Consider the following 20,167-nt stretch of genomic DNA (forward strand, 5'->3'; position numbering starts at 1 on the left):
TTTTTCACTTACATTACAGTTCTGTAATGTGCAGTATTTCACAAACTTAAGACTGTGTCCTCATTTAGCGCCTAATTCTCAGGCTGCAAAATTTGTTTTTCCCCCAGTCTTTTGGAAGTCTTTTGGGTTTCTACTACTACATTCTCTGAACCCTTTTGGTTCTCATCCCATGGATCATCTCAAGCCTTGTTGCGTGGTATGTGTTGGATGATAAATAGAAGGCAGGCAGACTGCATATCTGGATGAAGGAGGGAGCCAGACATGGCTGTATGCCTGTGAGTGTGATCTCATGCTGGAAAGGGGCAAGCAGCTTCTATACTCAGTAGCTGGGTTCATTAGAGAGGGCAGAAAAAATTAAAGGGCAGAGGGAGCATCGCTACCAGACATCAAGCTCTTCCTGCCTATAGACTTAATTGTTCTTTACCTCAAGACCACTCAGCCTACATAGGGAAGCTTTCATTCTCCTCTCTTTCATTCTTTCAGTGCCCAGAAAAGGACAAAAAACAGTAAGGGAACAAGTAATTTAGCATGCTTCCATTCCCTTAGGCTGTTCAGTACCCACTTACCCTCTCCGGAATTTGCTGAGACACTGGCCATCTATTTGAGTGATAACACAACCCAGGAATGTTACTTCATCTCTTTGACTTTTCCCTGTGTCCTCTGAGGCTGGAGACATTTGTGGTTTGCTACATTACTTTTATTTTATCACCAGCTAGCTGTTTTCCTTGTTCCGGACTCTGTCTGAGTTGCTTTTCCTATGTCTCTTTTTCAGCTAATAGAAAGCTATAAAAATGGAGGCAGCCTGCTAATTCAGGGACCAGACCACTGTTCACTCCTTCATTACGCAGCTAAAACCGGCAACGGGGAGATTGTGAAATATATCCTTGACCACGGTGAGTAGGTATAGCAAACCAAGAATCAATTATCCATGAAACAGACTGCATTTTCGAAGCTGACTTTCATCCAGGCTGTCCTCAGAATGGTGGAGAGACCCTTCAGCTTTCTCTGACTCTCCTTGAGTGTATGACGGAGCCAGGATTCCAGACCCCTGACATAGGTCACCTTAACCAAGCCATTAACAGAAATCATTTCCATATCAAGGCCTTTGCAGGGTATTTGGGGGCTGATTACTTACAAAATGAAAGACAAAACCAAATGTGGACTTGGCATCATGTACTGTTTGGGGAAGGGCTTTTATGTTTTGGGAAGTTAACTAGTAGGGACCAGGTACCTAATCCATATTTATAGCTGATCATTCTGAGGAATAATGTGCATATTTATTTCCATCTTCTAGTTTCCCTTTTTTTTTTTTCTATTTGAATCTCATTCACCTTTTCAACTCAAGTCACCTTTTATTCTCTTCGAAAATATCTGGTACTGCCGTGTCCTCTGTGGCAGCCACGTTCACCCCCTGGAGAGCCTCCTAACTGGATTTGTAATCTGGTGTTAGGTGGTGACCCCAGCATCTACCTCTGATAGCCCTTTAGAGGCACAGACACGTCAGAAGAGTATCAAGTCTTGACCATATTTTCTGCTTCCCATGTCTATAGTGTTTCTAGGACTGAAAAATAGGATAGAAGCGGGCAAAGTCTCCCTGGCTTGGCTGTTTTTGAGGAATCTCTGGCTCTGCTGAATTCAGGTATACAGAGATCCTAAAAGATTTTCTGTGAGCCCTAGCACTGAGCTGATGGCCTACCCTCATTTTAGTATTTTAGCATTTAGCATTTTAGTACACAGTCACATTCCCTTTTTTAAAAAGCTGGAGTATGGTTGATTGACAGTTGTCAGTTTCAGCACAGCAAAGTGATTCAGTTAAAGACACATATGTTCAGTCGCTCAGTCTTATCCAGCTCTTTGCAACTCTGTGGACTATAGCTCCTCAGTGCTCCTGTCTCCTGGCAAGAATACTGGAGTGGGTTGCCATTCCTCCTCCAGGGGGTCCTCCCGACCCAGGAACTGAATCCATGTCTCCCTTGTCTCCTGCCTTACAGGTGAATTATTTACTGCTGAGCCACTGAGCAGTTATGCATATATTTAATCTTTTGCAGATTCTTTGCCCATTACAGGTTATTACAAGATATTGAATATAGTTCCCTGTGCTGTATAGTAGGTCATTGTTGTTTATTTTATATACAGTTGGGTGTATCTGTTAATTCCAAACTCCCAATTTATCCCTCCCCTTCTTTTTCCCCTTTGGTAACCAGAAGTTTGTTTTCTGTGTATTGATTTACATTCCTTCTTATTCCTCTTTTTATTCAGTTCAGCAAACGTGTCTTATTCTATTTACTCATTCATCCATTCATCAAATATTTGTGGGGTACTTCACAGGAGCTACCTGTCATAAACCGCCACACACACAAAAATAAAATATAGTCTCTGTTATCAAGCAATTGCAGGATAAAAAATATAATCATATGCATCATTAAATTGAAAGCAGTTGTATGTAAGACTCTTAAGTCCTACTGTAAAGTCACAAAGAGATAACAGAGCTGCCATTTCTCAAGCACTGGTTGTATGCCACATGCTTAGAATGAACACATCCTATCATTTAATCTTTACAAGGACCTCGTAAAGGATTAGACTCTCAGTCCCACTAGACCCGCCTTGCTTTTGTCTTCAGTACCTTCTCACCATGGAGAGTTTGCCTGAACCCTTGGCCTGAATTATGGCAGAAAGAGTGGTTTAGGAAAAGGAAAGGGTATTAAAGTAGGATGGCCACCATTAAAGGCTACCTCTCTAGGGTTGGTGAGACACCGGCTATCTATTAGAGTGATGAGACCTCTTAGAAATTCTCTCTCCTCCCCTCTCTACCTCTCCTGAAGAACAGGTATTCCCCTCCCTGGTTCTGGGATCCTTTCTCCATCAGTGATCTGCTGGGATCTCACTTGGTCTCACCTATCAAGCTGCAGGGAACTGCAGTTTTGACCGAGTCCGTATTTAAGATGGATTCTCACGTGTTCGGGGCTGTCAGCTGGAGTGGTTGGGACACCTGGACTTTCATCCCAGGCTTCTTCACAGCATGAGTATCCCCGGGTTTCAGGAGGGTGAGGATGGAAGCTTCCAGACATTCAGAGGCCGGGCTGGAGAAGTCTGCCTCATCTCTGTGGCATTCTGTCAGCTAAAACGAATCATGGAGGTAGCCCCAGCTCAAGGGTTGGAGAAATAGACCTCTCTGCTCCATAATTAATGGACGTGTTTAATCTGTCCCCTCCCTTACTCTCTGTCTTCTTCAGCTGAAAATGGTGATCTTCTCAATATCCTGAACTACTGACTTGCTTGGAGTTCCCTGGTACTCAGCTTTTAAGTTTAGGGTCCTAAGCTAGGGCTTCAAGATTTAGCAAAAAAAAATATAAGACACAATAACATTTTTTTTAGCATAAGTATGTCCCATGCAATATTGGGGACATGCTTACACTAAAAACAAAACCAGAAATTCTCTTTTCAGCTGAGTCTCCCTAGGGGCTTGAACGAGGAGGCTTGAGGTGGTATTGCTCTAACACCGTGGATTTTCACTACCCCCACTACCCATGGCCTAGAAAGCCCCTGTAACCCGAGCTTCCAGGGCTTGGAGTTTCTAACCAAGCTGTAGATCAGCGCACACACTTTTCCTGCCATGAAATCCAACTGGCACCCCTCTGAGTGCTTGCACCAAAGCCTAACATTCCAACACTGAACTCCTTTCTCTTGGATCCCAAGAGTGAATCATGCGGTATAGCTCTTCGTGTCAACACTGAAGGACAGGAAGAATTTGTTAGTAACTTGGGGAAGGGAGAAGCTTATTTTTCTCAATTTTGGTTAACTTTTGTAAATTAGTCACTTTAATATTTACACTAAGGAGAAAACATGGTATTCTTGTAATCACCTCCACTTCGCTCACAGGCAGACAGTTCTCACGGTCACTGCATCTGCTTCATGGGTCTCTGATTGGCCAGTAGATGTATGACTCTGAAGATCATGCATTTAAATCCACCTCTTCTGTCTGAAAATAAAATCTTGCTATGACCTACAGTCCAAAGATCACTGTATATTGATGGGTGGCGATTTTTAACCTTTTAGTACTACAGTCAAATAATAAAAACTGATCTGTAGTTGATTTTTATTAAAATTAGTATTTATCAACTTGATAGTCCCTTCAGGTTGAATGAATTGATGGTCAATTTCATTCTTAACATCAGCTTCTTATTTCTAGTTATTAAGGAGCATGGATGTGAAACCTATTGACATTGTCAGCCTAATTCTCCATGTTGTTTAAGAGCTGATATGATTTTATAAACTTGCACATTTAGAATTGAAAACTATCTTTTCAGAACTAGTCATCTCTCTTAAATGGCAGCAAGCCCTTTGTGGTGTTATTGAAGTCAGCGACACATACACAGAAAATATGACACTTTCTCTACTCTGTAATCATCTTCTTAGTGTGGTCTCTGCTCAGCAAATAGTCTTGCCTGATTAATAATGATGCTGACTCTGAAATTTCCCTGATTTGATGGAAAATAGCCTTTGCTGAGATGCCTCTGTGAGGCTGGGGTTCAGAGATGTCTACCAAACTGTGGCGTTGTATTGATAAGTTAACGTTAGATTTATGGTGGATGGATCTGATCAGTTTGAATTCACATAAATAAAAGAATAAATCCATGCAGATTTTATACTGTGGCAGAGATCAAGAGACACCCCTTCTTGCCATCTCAGTTGCTGCAAACCTCTTGAAATTGTAGTTTTTTAATTTTTTTTAAAAAAAACTTGATTCAAGTCCTTCTTTGGCTTTATAGTATATAAATCCTAAAGACTGTTCAAAGACCCGCCTGTCAAGATGCCTTTAAAGACAAGGGTCCTAAGAAATCAGTGGGCCCTTTTCAAGGAGCATGACTGATGGGACTTGTTTGCCTCCTGCATCCTTACTCCAGGGAGCGCCTCTTTCCTCTCTGCTTCTCCCTCTTCTTCATGTCTTATTGATGGTGGGGGTCCACAGTCAGGACGCCTCTTGAATGAGAGTCGTGAGAGCTTAGTCATTCTCCCAGACACCACATTCAGCCACAAATTTCTCTTCTCAGGGCTCTTTTAAACATGGGCTGGGGGGCCATGAGACCTGTGGTTATTTCTCAAAAGCCACAGGAGGCTTGAATTTTTCTCGTCCTCCATCTTCTTTGGGACTTCTTCTCTTAAATACACAACACGCTGCTTCCCTTTATGAAAAACTGGAATTTGGGCAATGGGAGGGTTGAAAAGAGAATGGAGGTGGGAGAGAGAGCCTAAGAATACCACAAGGACCGGGTGGAGAGAGGAGGACGGGAGGGATTCCAGCGGAGAGCCCCCCAGCCCCAGCGGTTCCTGCTTTTCAACTCCTTTCAACCATATTTTTGCCCACTCCCTCCTCCCTCGTTGTACCCTCCCAGAGACTTTTGTGGCGCCTTAGTCTTTAACCACTGGGCACATTTTGCTCTTTTGTTTTTATTCTCCCAGCACCCACGCCCCCCCCGCCCCCTACTGTGTTTCCTGATAGAAATCTCACTCATGCATTTCCTTTCTGATTTCAATGGCTCACTTTGTCTTCCCTCTTTTTCTGCCTTCAGTCTTTCTTTTCTTTTCTTTTTTTTTTCACCCCCCTCCTCTGCCTCTGGTCCCCGAGAGAAACGACCCCGTCCCGCTGGGACAGGATGGCGGTGCTGTTGAGAGTTCCCAGTGCCGGCTCTCCCCACATCTGTGCGGCTTTTGTCGGCGCTCAGGAGGATTTGGAATGGTCTGCTGGCAGCGTCAGGGAGACTAATGGGAAATGAGGTCCAGAGGGAGAGAGGCCACGGGGAGGTGGGGGAACAAGCAAAGGGGATTTGGATGGCTCGGTGTGGGAAGCAAATTAAAGGATGCATGTGACAAAAGACACATCATATATAATACAACCGCAGTGCTGATGATACAATTGCATGGGTTCCTGGATGAGCACTGACTGGGCAGTCGACTTGAAGTTTGGAAGGTCTGACTACTTACCACGCTGTCACTTTTTCAGTGTTGGGAAATTTGTGAAGTTTTGCTTCTTTTTTGAATTCCCTGGCCTACATCCGAAAACTGATGTGTTTCTACCCGCAGTGTATTTTTCTTTCCCCTTTATTTTTCAGACCATTTCTCAGATAGCATAGCTTTTTAAATTTTAAATCCATGTTCCTTTTATGGACCTTTCTCTCGTAGGAAAAAAAGTGTGATATTGGCCAGGATCCAAGTAGGTTTTTAAATGTCATTCATTCATTCAAAAAGTCTGTCCCATGCACTTTTAAACAAAAATATTATTGTAATAATCACTGCTCATCTTTATTGTTCTGAGTACTTTATGTGTATTTATATATTTGATTCTTACAACAAGCCCACAAGCTAAGTTCTCTTATCTCTACTTGACAGGTGGTAAAACTGAAGTGTAGTAAAGCTGGATGACTTGCAAAAGCTCATCCATAATATAAGATACGGTCGCTGCCCTGCGTATTCTTCAGTGAAACTCAGTGAGAGAAATAAAGCTTGGATAAACAACCACAGTTCAGGGTAGTTTGAAGTGAATATCATATACAGGATTCTACTGATAACTGGCTTAGGACTGTGGAAGGGCGATCACCTTCTGAAACGTTCATGGAGAAATCTGTACCTATATCCCCTCAATAGAGATTCAGTGGTTGCTTCCTGGTGCAGGTCAGCTGGGGGCTGAACTGTGGGTGTTTCAGTAAACCCTGGAGAGACAGGAAGCCAAGACTTACTCTTCTATTCAGGGAACAATCAGGAATTCTCTGCTGATAATTTTAGGGGAGATGCATAGTATCCACAATCAGAACATATGTACACATGACAAAACTAAGCCCAAACCCAAATGTTCCCCCATTGATTTGAAGGAATTCCATCTTTATTTTTTCTCTTTCTCCTGTTCTTTCCCTTATGGCGGAGGCTGAAATTAACTTTCCCCAAAATCACAGTTGCTACTTTTTCACATGTATTTTTTTCTTTCAAGGGAATATACTTGAGGTCTTTGTTAATGGTTTTTGTTTCTCTGGACATGCTCCCACCTCCAAATCTTACACTTATGCTACTAATCTACACAGGGCATTATTAGACAGCATGATGCACTATTTTTGTTCCAAGAAAACTTAATTTTTATTGTTTGCAAAATATAATTCTACTCATGTACATTTTTGTACAAAATTCCTTTTTATTTATTTTATTTATTTTATTTATTTTTTAATGGAAGTATAGTTGATTCACAGTGTTGTGTTAATTACTGCTATATGGCAAAGTGACTCAGTTTTATGTACTTATATATACACACACATATTTTTTCATATTCTTTTCCATTATGGCTTCTCACAGTATATGAATACAGTCCCCTGTGCTATACAGTAGGACCTTGTTGTTTATCCATTCTATATATACCAGTTTGCATCTGCTAATCCCAAACTCCCAATTCATCCTCTCCCAGCCCTCTCCTCCTTGGCAAACGCCAGTTTATTCTCTGTGTCCCTGATTCAGTCTGTTTGATGCATAGGTACATTTGTGTCATGTTTTAGATTCCACGCAGCAGTGATAGCTTGATGCACTATTAAAAATAGCTCCCTGTAGGTCACTGGAGATGCACATAGGGAGGGAAACCACAGTTCTGTCTCAGACTCCACCTGGCATTCACTCCTCTTCTCCTTTCTTCTCCTAAATCTTCTTGCTGTCAGTTAAGTCCATCTTTCCGGAGTCCATCTTTCTAAAGCCTTTAACTGAAGTTTCTTTGGGTATTAATTAAGAGCAAAAACATCTTGTTTTAGTATCAGCACCTCTGTCAAGGACGGAGGATTAGAGAGGAAGGAGGCAATAAACAGCTCCAGGCATGCCTGACTCCCAGATTAGATGATCAGCTCTGGAATCCTACTGGGTTGGCATCATTTATAGTGATTCTTGTCAGGAGTTTGAGGAACAAGCTTCTTTTCTTCGTCCCACTTTTTTAGCACAGATTAAACTGCTTTATCATCCTCTCACTGCATGGAGGCATGGACCCTGGAGTCCACAGACTCACTGTGGTTGCAGTTCTGAGAGCACCACTGCTGAGGAAATGAGATGAGACCCCTACTGCCTAAATACTTGTGTGGTTGTTAGCAAATGCAAGTCTGTGTGCCTAACATACAACGAGGCCAAAACAAACTGAACCATCAGAGTTTGGAGCAGAGAAAGGTTTATTGCAGGGCCAAATAAGGAGAACAGGTGGCTTGTGTCCCCTAACCTCAAACTCAAAGGGTTTCAACCAAGTATTTTTAAAGGCCAGGTGAGGGAGAGGCACTGCAGAGTATATGGTCAGCTCATCTGATGGTGAGATCATGGCAGTGTCACAGAGGTTAACATTATCAATCCTTAGGGGCCAGTAGGTCTGGGGGCTCATGATCATCAGGTAACTTCTTCCATTTGTTCATGGTTTCAGCATCTGTAAAACAACTCAGAAATGTGCATCAGATACTACTTTCTAGGTGCTCCAAAGAGGAGCTATGTGGGAGGGGTCTGTCAAGCGTCCTGCTTGGTTACATGATTATCAGTAATGGTGGGAACAGACACTGGTGCGGTCACTGCGCATGTTCATGGAATTCCTTACAAAATGAATGGCTTTGCTAAAGGTGACAGAAGCTCTCTAAAAGGACCATTGGGCTCTGTAAGCTTTCTTGCTCCTGACCTTGTGGAGGCTGCCTCGTCCAAGACTGAATAGGCCTGGAGCACTTGGTTCTCAGAACTCTGAATTGGAGTCAACACTTACTTCAAAATATAAGTGGGAGCCAAGGCACCCTTTTATATCTCCTTCCCTCATTGATGTTCCAGCACCTTAACTGAATGTAACCTACTGTGTTATGTCAGAGAATAGAACGCTTAATTATACCTAAACTTTACACATTGAATGTAGTGTCCCAGCTACTGTTTTAAGCACTTTTTTTTTATTTAACTTATGAAACCTCATAACAAACCTATGTGATAAATACTGTTATTAATTGTAATTTACTTGTGCAGTAATCAAGGGACTGAGAAATAAAATGACCTTGCCTGAGATCTCGTGAGGGGCAGAGAGACCTGGGGTTTGAGACCAAGGATGTTCAGCACCAACGCCCTCACTCTTAATCACTGCACTAGACTGCTTGACCCTTTAGGGGGATTTCGGTGGGGCAGGGGGTGGTGGGGGTGGAGAGTTATCATTCCAGTTTCCTTAGAATCATAGGACTGAGGAACAAGCATGAATGAATGAAATCCTCGTTGAACCTGTGAAACAGGGAATGTGCTTGAAGGGTAAGAAAAAGTGTTCTTGCACTTTGTGAAAGTGAAGTCGCTCAGTCATGTCTGACTCTTTGCAACCCCGTGGACTGTAGCCCACCGGACTCCTCTGTCCATGGGATTCTCCAGGCAAGAATACTGGAGTGGGTTGCCATTTCCTTTTCCAGGGGGTCTTTCTGACCCACGGATTGAACCCAGATCTCCCACATTGCAGGCAGACACTTTAACCTCTGAGCCACCAGGGAAGCCCTTACACTTAAAAGATGTAGAATAATTAAGGAGATAAGGCATACTTTCAGAAAGCAAATACACAGTACAAGGGTCAGCCCCAGGGTTATGGGAGTTCAGAGATGGGGTCACAGGTGGCCTTTTCAGAGGACCTTGTCACACACTGGGCTTTTAAAGGATATGTAAGATTTAGGTGAGTATGCGTGCACAGTCATGTCTGACTCTTTGTGACCGTGTGGTCTGTAGCCCACCAGGCTCCTCTGTCCTTAGGGTTTTCCAGGCAAGAATACTGGAGTGGATTGCCATTTCCTCATCCAAAGATTAGGTAGGTAGAAAATGCTGCTCTGGAGAGCTGGAGGGAGCAAGCTCTCAGAGCTGGGAGAGTCTGAGAAATATTTGGGTGATTGTACAGCTACCAATTTGGCTCATACAAAAAATAAATAAAATGGAGCCTTGAGAACAAATTGAGGTGGGGTAGTTCCACGTGAAAGACTGTGAACTTCAATGTTTTAAATACTTGGGGAGACAGAGGACATATGATGAATTTGAAGCCTAGAAATGTAAATGTTAGATCTTTATATGTTTTCTTAGTAACAGTCCTACATGCTCATTATGTCCCTGACAGAGACCTATTAGGAAGTGTGGACAAATAGGACAAATTAGAACAAGTAATAGGACAGACTTTTCAAGAGAAGATTCACCTGTCCTAAGGACCATAGATGGAAAGAAAGGAGGGGAGGTTGGTGATGTAGCTCCTGGTTGACCAGGAGGATTGTGAACATCTCCCTTCTCCTTGACCAGTGACTTTTGTTTTTATTGAGAAGTGTAGTTGATTTGCAATGTTGTGTTAGGTTCAGGTATATAGCACAGTGATTCAGTTTTGTGTTTGTGTGTATATATATATGTATATGTATGTGTATATATACACACACACTCACACACACAGTTCAGTTCAGTCACTCAGTCATGTCTGACTCTTTGCAACCCCATGAATCGCAGCACGCCAGGCCTCCCTGTCCATCACCAACTCCCAGAGTTTACTCAAACTCATGTCCATCGAGTTGGTGATGCCATCCAGCCATCTCAGTTCAGTTCAGTTCAGTCGCTCAGTCATGTCCGACTCTTTGCGACACTCACACACACACACACACACACACACACACGTATATTGAAAAGAAAATGTATCTATATGTTCTTTTTCAATACTATGAAATGGTGAGTAAACTTCCTTGTGCTATACAATAGGTCCTTGTTTATCGATTTTATATATAGCAGTGTGTTTAGGTTACTCCCAAATTCCTAATTTATCCTGCCCACCTCCTTTCCCCTTTGGTAACCATAAGTTTGTCTTCTATGTCTGAGTCTGTTTCTGTTTTATAAATAAGTCTATTTGTATCATTTTTTTTTTTTAGATGCCACATATAAGCATGTATTTGTTTTTCTCTTCTGGCTTAGTTCTTTTACTCTCTAGGTCCATCCATGTTACTGCAAATAGCATCATTTCATTCCTTTTTATGGCTTAGTAGTGTTCCACTGTATACATATATAAGTGAAGTGAAGTGAAGTCGCTCAGTCATGTCTGACTCTTTGTGACCCCATGGACTGTAGCCCACCTGGCTTCTCTCCATCCATGGGATTTTCCAGGCAAGGGTACTGGAGTGGGTTGCCATTTCCTTCTCCAGGGTATTTTCCCGACCCAGGGACCAAACCCTAGTCTCCCACATTGCAGGTAGATGCTTTACCATCTGAGCTACCAGGGAAGCCTAGCATATACTCATGCACCACGTCTTCTTTATCTGTTTATCTGTTGATGGACATTTAGGCTGTTTCCATTTCTTGGCTACTGTAAATAGTGTTGCAGTGAATATGGAGGTGCATGTATCTTTTCCAATTATGTTTTTCTCTGATTTATGCCCCGGAATGAGATTGTGGGATCATATGGTGGTTCTATTTTTTAAAGAACCTCTATACTGTTCTCCATAGTGACTGTACCAATTTCCATCACCACCAACAGTGTAGGAAGGTTTCCTTTCTCCACACCCTCTCTAGCATATATTGTTTGTAGATTTTTTTGATGGTGGCTATTCTGACTGGTGTGAGGTGATACCTCATTGCAGTTTTTATTCGCACTTGAAGAATTGATGCTTTTGAACTGTGGTGTTGGAGAAGACTCTTGAGAGTCCCTTGGACTGCAAGGAGATCCAACCAGTCCATCCTGAAGGAGATCAGTCCTGGGTGTTCATTGGAAGGATTGATGCTGAAGCTGAAACTCCAATACTTTGGCCACCTCATGTGAAGAGTTGACTCATTGGAAAAGACGCTGATGCTAGGAGGGATTGGGGGCAGGAGGAGAAGGGGGCAATAGAGGACGAGATGGCTGGATGGCATCACCGACTCAATGGGTATGAGTTTGAGTAAACTCCAGGAGTTGGTGATGGACAGGGAGGCCTGGCGTGCTGTGATTCATGGGGTCGCAAAGAGTCAGACACGACTGAGCGACTGGACTGAACTGAACTGAATAATTAGTGATGTTGAGCATTTTTTCATGTGTCTGTTGGCTCTTTGCATGTCATCTTTGGAGAAATATTTAAATCTTCTGCCCATTTTTTAATGGATTTTTTGGTTTGTTTTGTTTTGACACTGAGCTGTATGAGCTATTTGCATGTTTTGGTTGCATTATTGCAGATATTTTCCCTCATCCTGGAAGTTGTCTTTTCATTTTGTTTATGCTTTCCTTTGCTGTGCAAAAGCTTTTAAGTTTACTTAGGTCTCATTTATTTTTGTTTTTATTTCCATTAGCCTAGGAGACAGATCCAAAAAGATATTGCTGCAATTTATGCCAGAGTATTCTGCCTATGTTTTCCTCTAGGAGTTTTATGGTATCTGTTCTTGCATTTAGGTCTTTGATCCATTTTGAGTTTATTTTTGTGTATGGTATTAGAGAATGTTCTAATTTCAAGCTTTTACATGTAGCTGTCAAGTGTTCCCAGCACCACTTATCGAAGAGACTCTCTTTTCTCCATTCTTGCCTCCTTTGTCGTAGATTAATTGACCATAGGTGCCTGAGTTTATTTCAGGGCTTTCTATCCTGTGCCATTAATCTATATGCTTTTGGGTGAGTACCAAACAACTTTGATTACTGTAGCTTTGTATAGTCTGAAGTCAGTGAGCCTGACTCCTCAGCTCCATTCTTTGTCAAGATTGCTTTGGCTATTTGGGGTCTTTTGTGGTTCCATAAAATTTTTAGATTTTATTGTTCTAGTTCTGTGAAAAATGCCACTGGTAATTTGATAGGGATTGTATTTGTTGATTGCTTTGGGTAGCATAGTCATTTTGACGTCAAATCTTCCAGTCCAAGAACACTGTATATCTTTCCATCTGTTTGTGTGTCATTTGCTCAGTTGTGTCCAACTCTTTGCCAACTCCATGGACTGTAGCTTGCCAGGCTCCTTATTCATTAATGCAAACAAACATTTAAGCCTCTGCTTGGCACCATGCTCTATGCCAGTCATCAATGAAGGACAGTGTGGGACAAGGCATCTGTCACAACTGCAAGGTGTTTTCCAGAGTCTAGTTATGGAGAGAGACAAGACAGCAGGTAATTTTAATATGGCTTGACAAGTGTCATGATCAGTAAGGTGATTGTATATCCCTACTTGTTAGGGATACTCTCAGTTTTGATGGTTAATTATATTATCCTCCTAATTATAGGAAATAGGGTTAACATACAAAATGAGGGAACACATAGGCAGGGCATCTAATGCTGCAATATTAGGAATGCAGTAATAGAGTGCTTTATGGAGAAAATGTGTATCAGCTGATACCTGCAGGTAAGACGTTGCAGGAAGGGTTTGGAGGAAAGCAGTAGTGCGGCAGGGGGAAAGGTGGACATTCCAAGCAGTGTTTGCAGGTTGAATTGAGTAAATTAGTGAACAAATAAGAAGTTGTGAATGTGAAAGCTCAGAATACTTCAATTCCTGATGAAGCATCTAGAACCATTTGATGTTTATATATAACATTTCTTCCAGATTTTGGGAGGGAAATTTTATGAAAAATAGAATTTTACTCTATTTCTAAAATAAAGAAATTGGGCTAGATAATGTCTAGACTTAGTGTAAACTGCTAAGTGTTACATCAGGTAAAGAACACTTAATAATACAGTTTCTCATAGTTTTAATGGTATGCTGTATAAGACCTTCCCGAACAACCTGTGCTAAAAATAGTCTTTAAAGCCCACCCGATTCCCCTTTTCCTCCTTAGGTCGCCACTTAATTATTCTTAATTTATTCTATCCCAATTAATTTTATTTCTTCAGCTTGTTTGAAAGTTTCTTGAAGGCAGAGGCCATATTCTTTTTTATCTCCCATGCTCTACATATTGCCTGGTGATGATTGAGAGACTGACGAGGGGGAGGTGGAGGGAGCATTTCTCTTTTGAAGAGGGAGGTGGTCTTATTATACCTGTAACTAAATACTCTACTCTTACTCAGCCTCTCAAAGTATTTTAATTCTGTGACTACAGTTTTTTTTTTTTTATGGTAATTTTTTGAACTTTCTTTTCATGGGCATCTTGCTTTTCCTCTTCTTTAGGACCGTCCGAGTTATTGGATATGGCAGACAGTGAAACGTGAGTGTTTCCTTACATTATATAGACTAGATTGTCTTCTTGAGAACATATAAAAATGTCTACTTTCACTTGCATTTATAACTGTAGAGCTAATCTTCTAAATCAGTGATTACACAGTAAAAATAGATGGTACCTGTCATGAAGATTGCATACATAACCATTGCTGGTCATCATTTAGAAGTTCCTTCAAGGGAGGTACTTCTGCACTGGTACACCTTGAATGCCAGAGAAGTCTAATGTACTTAGCTCTTAATTACCCATGCATTTACTCTTTCTCAACTGAGGTTTGAGTGAAGTAACTCAGTCATGTCCGACTCTTTGCGACCCTGTGGACTGTAGCCTACCAGGCTCCTCCCTCCATGGGATTCTCCAGGCAAGAATACTGGAGTGGGTTGCCATTTCCTTCTCCAGGGGATCTTCCCTACCCAGGGATGGAACCAACTGAGGTTTATAAGCAGATTAAGCCCTAATGCCCTAAGGCATACCTTTTGTGCAGGAGACAATTTCTCTGTGCTAAATCTAGAATGGGACAATTTATATGCAACCACTGGAGACCAGGAACATAGTGGCTCCAACCATTTCCACACTTTGTGGCTCAGAAGAGGAACCCTGGTTCAGAAACTCACCAGCTCTGCAGTTGGCCCCCAAACTGATAACATGTGTTGTCAACATTTTTATTCCCACAGTAGCACAATAGTTACTATTCCTGAAGCAGGGACAAAAAAAGGCTAAAAACATCTGACCCTGGAAGCCAGGAGGAGCCTCTAGAGACCTGCAGTGAACTATAACAAGGATAAAGACTGGCTGGGGTGGAGTTGTTGTTCAGTCTCTTAAGTTGTGTCTGACTCTTTGCGACCCCATGGACTGTATAGCACACCAGGCTTCCCTGTCCTTCACTGTCTCCCCGAGTTTGCTCAAACTCATGTCCATTGAGTCGGTGGAGTGGAGGAGGGCTAAGGAGACCGGAAGGAGGAAAAGTAGGAGGGGTTTAGCCATGAGTCACTGACAAGGAAGAAACCATCAGTTGCTACGGGGGCTTGTTCCGGTACCACACATCCCGTCGGCAAGGTTGTCATTCACCCTAGCTTGACATTCAGTGTCTTTTCGGTTTCGGACTCAGGATGGGAATATCCTCCTCCCTCTGCTGTCTCTGGGGGTTGGAGAAATAGTCACTTTGCCTTGGCTATTCCCCATCCTGAGTGGGCTGACCTCAGGCCTGCCGCTAACCAGAGGTGACCCTGAACTCTCTCAGAGTTCTTATTGTCCCTCCCAGGTATCCTCTGGGGCTGCCCCTCCCCTTCCGCTCACAAGGCATCAGCAGGTCGGGCAGAGTGGGTGTCTCCTGGGTCTTTGAAGTCAAGTCCCAGGAGATGGTCTTCCCAGGGCGGGTGGTCTACCGAGAGGTGGTGCTCCGTGCTGCTCCTGTGTGTGCTTCATCTCACGTCCTTCCGGCTCAGTGCTGATGTCTGCGGGACATAGCCAGAACGTCTACACAGAGTGGCTGCACACTGTTCTGACACATCTACACACATCAGTCTACCTCAGAGTGCCACTGAGGATCACGTACATCCGACAGTAGTCATTTAAGACAAAATCACTCAGCCTACCTAACCAGCCAACACTGTTTGAAAAAGAGGCTGGAGTCAGATGTCATGGTGAGACGATGGTGCTGAGACCAACTCAAGGTACTTTTAGGACCCCCGTCAGCCACCTCCCCTGTCCGTGCCCTGCAACTGTGGTCTCAGCCATCAGTGGGAAAGTGGCCAGGGGGCACAGAAGGTCAGCAGCAGGGGTAAGATGCGACCCTCACTTCCCTCCCTGCCCCCTTCCCCCTGCCCCCACTCCAGCCTGCAGCCCTTTACCCATTTCATCTTTGATTTAGGGGTGAGACCGCGCTGCACAAGGCAGCCTGCCAGCGGAACCGGGCCGTGTGCCAGCTTCTGGTGGACGCAGGAGCATCTCTGAGAAAGACGGACTCCAAGGTAACTTGATGAGTGAGTGCAGGAATCCTCCCCCAGGGCAGGATCTCTGGCTCCATTGCCTTGGAGCAAAGGCATCCTTTCTATACTTATGGAAGTGCCTGGGGCTTTGGAAAAAGGAGGACAAAATAAAGTGTTTCATTTAGAGAAACTGCAGTTTAAATGTATAAGCACAAAGGGAGGGTGTGTGCATGCCCAAGGGGCTTCATAGACCTCTGAAAGCTCTGACCTCAGGACTCAAGTGGGGGGAGAGAGGCAGAGGGAAGAGTTAATAGAGATCAACCCCATAGAGGAATTTGCTATGATGATCTGAGGTCACGGTCCTGGTTGGCTCTGAGTTTTAAAGCACCCTCTAAGAAAGGACAAGCCACTTAACTGTAGCAGGTTACAGAGAAGAATTTTAATATATAATTGAGGACTTCATTAAGTATGTGCCAAGTAACCTAAGTTTGGCATCAATGAATGTAGACAAGAAACAGGTAACTTAGAAGCCTACTAATGACTTCAGAATTGCTCATCAATTAAATAAATCTAATGGGAGCTGTGTGTGGTTTTCACTCTGGCGTTTCCTCCAGCAGCAGTACATTATGACATAGCTTTCTCTCTGATATGGACCTTTCTGTCCTTTCTGAACCAGTTTCAGTGCTTGATTCTTCATTTCCCTTGTGACCCACCGGATCCTTGCTCTCTGAGGTCCCTGGCTGCCTTAATTCCGATAATTCTAGACTATTGAATTTATTAAGCTTGGTTCTTATTTCTAGCTGATCTATTACCTGTCTGGTTAGCTAATTGGGTGTAAGATTCCAAATGGCAGATAATTACTCACTGTGATATTCTTCCCAGATGATATTTGCACTCAAGTGCTTTGATATGTAACCTTAGTGAGAGACACAACCCATGGAAGTAAGATCAGCAGAGGCCAAGATTTGAGGTGGGCTTGGCCTTCCTTGCTGGGGCCACTCAAACACAGCAGGGCCCTTGCCTGTTCACCAGAGACTTGTCTCTACTCAGGTAATAGAAGGGAGGAGCAAGATGAAATAGAGGGACCAAGAAAAGACTGGGCAGGAGACCTGGGCCCAGAGCAGATGGTTCTTTTTTAATCTAAGTTTCTGAGTCAAATAAAGGGGCTCAATGTTCCTTTATATTTCTATTTTGTGTTATGTAGGTATGTCCTCTTTTCAAAATGCAAAGTTTTATTATTTTTATTATAAATATAGTACAGCCTCACAGAAAACTCTAGCAATGCAAAAATGTTTTTAAAAGTAAAAATTGCTAGAAATCCCACAGTCTAGACCTATATACCATTAAAATGTTAATAATTTCTCCTCACATGTGGGTATGTCCATTTTTCTCATTTCCTGCAAGTAGGTAAAGTCAAACGATACTACATGCTATTGTAGAACCTACATTTGCACCCAACATTTTGTTTTAGAGAACTTAGTGTTTGAAATAATAGAGCTATACTTCATCCTTTTCAGGGATCCTCTAATTTTTTCCGTTCCCTAATTTTATGCTTGGTGAAAGCTGAATATCATAATTATGACTGGATCTTCTCCTGGAAATTTTTGGAGAAAAGCAATATTTTGAGAATTTCTCTTGATAGAGAAGGGCTCCTTAAAAATCAACTCAAAGACCCACTCACTCCACCTCTATTTGGAAACTGGGAATCTCAACCTATTTAATGTTGATGACAAGATAATCTCTCTAAAAAAAAATGATGCAAAGAAAGTTATTTACAAATTAGAAACAGACTCACAAACCTTGAAAACAAATTTATGGCTACCAAAGGGGAAAGGTGGGGGTGGGGAATTAGGAGTTTGGGTGAAAGTTTTGGAAAAATTGGGAGATTATCTATTTTATATACATACTACTACATATAAAATAAATAAAATAATCAACAAGGACCTACTGTATAGCACAGGGATCTCTCCACAATATTCTCTAATAACTTACAAGGGAAAAGAATCTGAAAAAGAATTGGGATATATGTGTGTGTATGTGTATAAACTGAATCACTTTGCTATATACCTGAAACTGACACAGTATTGTAAATCATCTATATTCTGAAAGAAAAAATGATAAGCTACAAGTATTGTAACCAAGTTGAATAAAATTATAGGAACTTGAAGCTATGGCTAAATATTAAATCCTAACTAAATAGGTAAAAATTTTAGAATGTCTAGAGCCATTGTTCCATCCCTTTTATCTTCTATTCCACATGCCCTTGTAGGCTACTAGGATCAGACTTAATTGAAGTTGATACCATCCATTGCAAAAGATGAGGCTGAGAAGTGTTTGATAGTTTCTTTAATACTTGTGTACATTTTTATACATGGAACTATTTGTATGGTACAGTGATCATGCCTCTATTCTTTCCTTAGAACTTAATATCATTTTTTACATATATACAATGGAATATTACTCAGCTATATAAAAGAACAAAATAATACCATTTGCAGTGACATGGATGAATCTAGAGATTGTCATACTGAGTGAAGTCAGTCACACACAGAAAGACAAATATCATATGGTATCACTTATGTGGAATCTAAAACCATGATACAAATAAACCTATTTACAAAACAGAAACAGAATCACTGATGTAGAAAACAAACATGGCTACCAAGGGGGAAAGGGAGGAGGAAAAGGGGAAACTGGAAGATTGGGGAGGACATATACACGCCATTCTATATAAACAGATAACTATAGCTAATAAGGACCTACTATATAGCACAAGAACTCTGCTCAGTGCTCTGTGAGACCTATATGGGAACAGGATCCAAAGAGTGTATAACTGATTCACTTTGCTGGACAGCAGAAATTAACACTGTAAATCAACTATACTCCAACAAAATTCTTTAAAACAATATCATTTTTAAGTAAATACGACTGAACAAAAATTAGAAGTGTCAAGGACGGTTAATTATGTCCATAAACATTCAAAAGAATGGAGACCATTCCTCCTTTAACTGTTGACTTATGTTTATTGGCCTCATTTCAGAAATATTACGTGTATAAACATACATCAGTTCAGTTCAGTCACTCAGTCATGTCCGATTCTTTGCAACCCCATGGACTGCAGCACACCAGACCTCCCTGTCCATCGCCAACTCCCAGAGCTTACTCAGACTCATGTCTATTGAGTCAGTGATGCCATCCAACCATCTCATCCTCTGTTGTCCCCTTCTCCTACCCGCCTTCAATCTTTCCCAGCATCAGGGTCTTTTCAAATGAGTCAGTTCTTCGCATCAGATGGCCAAAGTATTAGAGTTTCAGCTTCAGCATCAGTCCTTCCAATGAATATTCAGGACTGATTTCCTTTAAGATGGGCTGGTTGGATCTCCGTGTAGTCCACGGGACTCTCAAGAGTCTTCTCCAACACCACAGTTCAGAAGCATCAATTCTTCGGCGTTCACCTTTCTTTATAGCCCAACTCTCACATCCATACATGACTACTGGGAGAACCATAGCTTTGACTAGATGGACCTTTGTTGGCAAAGTAATGTCTTTGCCATAACTTTGGTCATAACTTTGCCATAACTTTGGTCATAACATTTCTTCCAAGGAGCAAGTGTCTTTTAATTTCATGGCTGCAGTCACCATCTGCAGTGATTTTGGAGCCCAAGCTCTATACAGTCAGCAAAAACAAGACCAGGAGCTGACCGTGGCTCAGATCCTGAACTCCTTATTGCCAAATTCAGACTTAAATGGAAGAAAGTAGGGGAAATCACTAGACCATTCAGGTATGACCTAAATCAATAAATATACATATAACTGTATGGCAAAAACCAGTACAATATTGTAAGGTAATTAGCCTCCAACTAATAAAAATAAATGAGAAAAAATATATACATATAACATTATAATTTGTTGTTGTTCAGTCGCTGAGTTGTATCTGACTCTTTTGTGACTCCGTGGGCTGTGGCCCATCAGACTCCTCTGCCCATGGGTTTTCCCAGGCAAGAATACTGGAGTGGGTTGCCATTTCCTCCTCCAGGGGATCTTCTCAACCCAGGGATCAAACCCGCACCTCCTGCATTGGCAGCCAACTTCTTTACTGCTGAGCCACCAGG

The 20,167-nt window shown here is 42.1% G+C and overlaps 1 protein-coding gene across 8 annotated transcripts in view; it reads left to right on the forward strand.

The window, feature by feature from the left end:
- Positions 1 to 20,167, forward strand: part of DGKI (diacylglycerol kinase iota) — a 502,817-nt gene that overhangs the window by 473,010 nt on the left and 9,640 nt on the right. For 6 of the 8 annotated variants that reach the window (XM_070465231.1, XM_070465240.1, XM_070465234.1 and 3 more), the window contains 3 exons: positions 773 to 893; positions 14,079 to 14,115; positions 15,998 to 16,097. In XM_070465231.1, coding sequence (XP_070321332.1) covers positions 773 to 893; positions 14,079 to 14,115; positions 15,998 to 16,097 — 258 coding nt within the window. The remainder of the gene's footprint in view (positions 1 to 772; positions 894 to 14,078; positions 14,116 to 15,997; positions 16,098 to 20,167) is intronic. The other 2 variants (XM_070465256.1, XM_070465264.1) reach the window with 1 other exon arrangement.

The sequence above is a fragment of the Odocoileus virginianus genome, chromosome 1 (assembly GCF_023699985.2).
Source record: "Odocoileus virginianus isolate 20LAN1187 ecotype Illinois chromosome 1, Ovbor_1.2, whole genome shotgun sequence".
NCBI classification, from domain to species: Eukaryota; Metazoa; Chordata; class Mammalia; order Artiodactyla; family Cervidae; genus Odocoileus; species Odocoileus virginianus.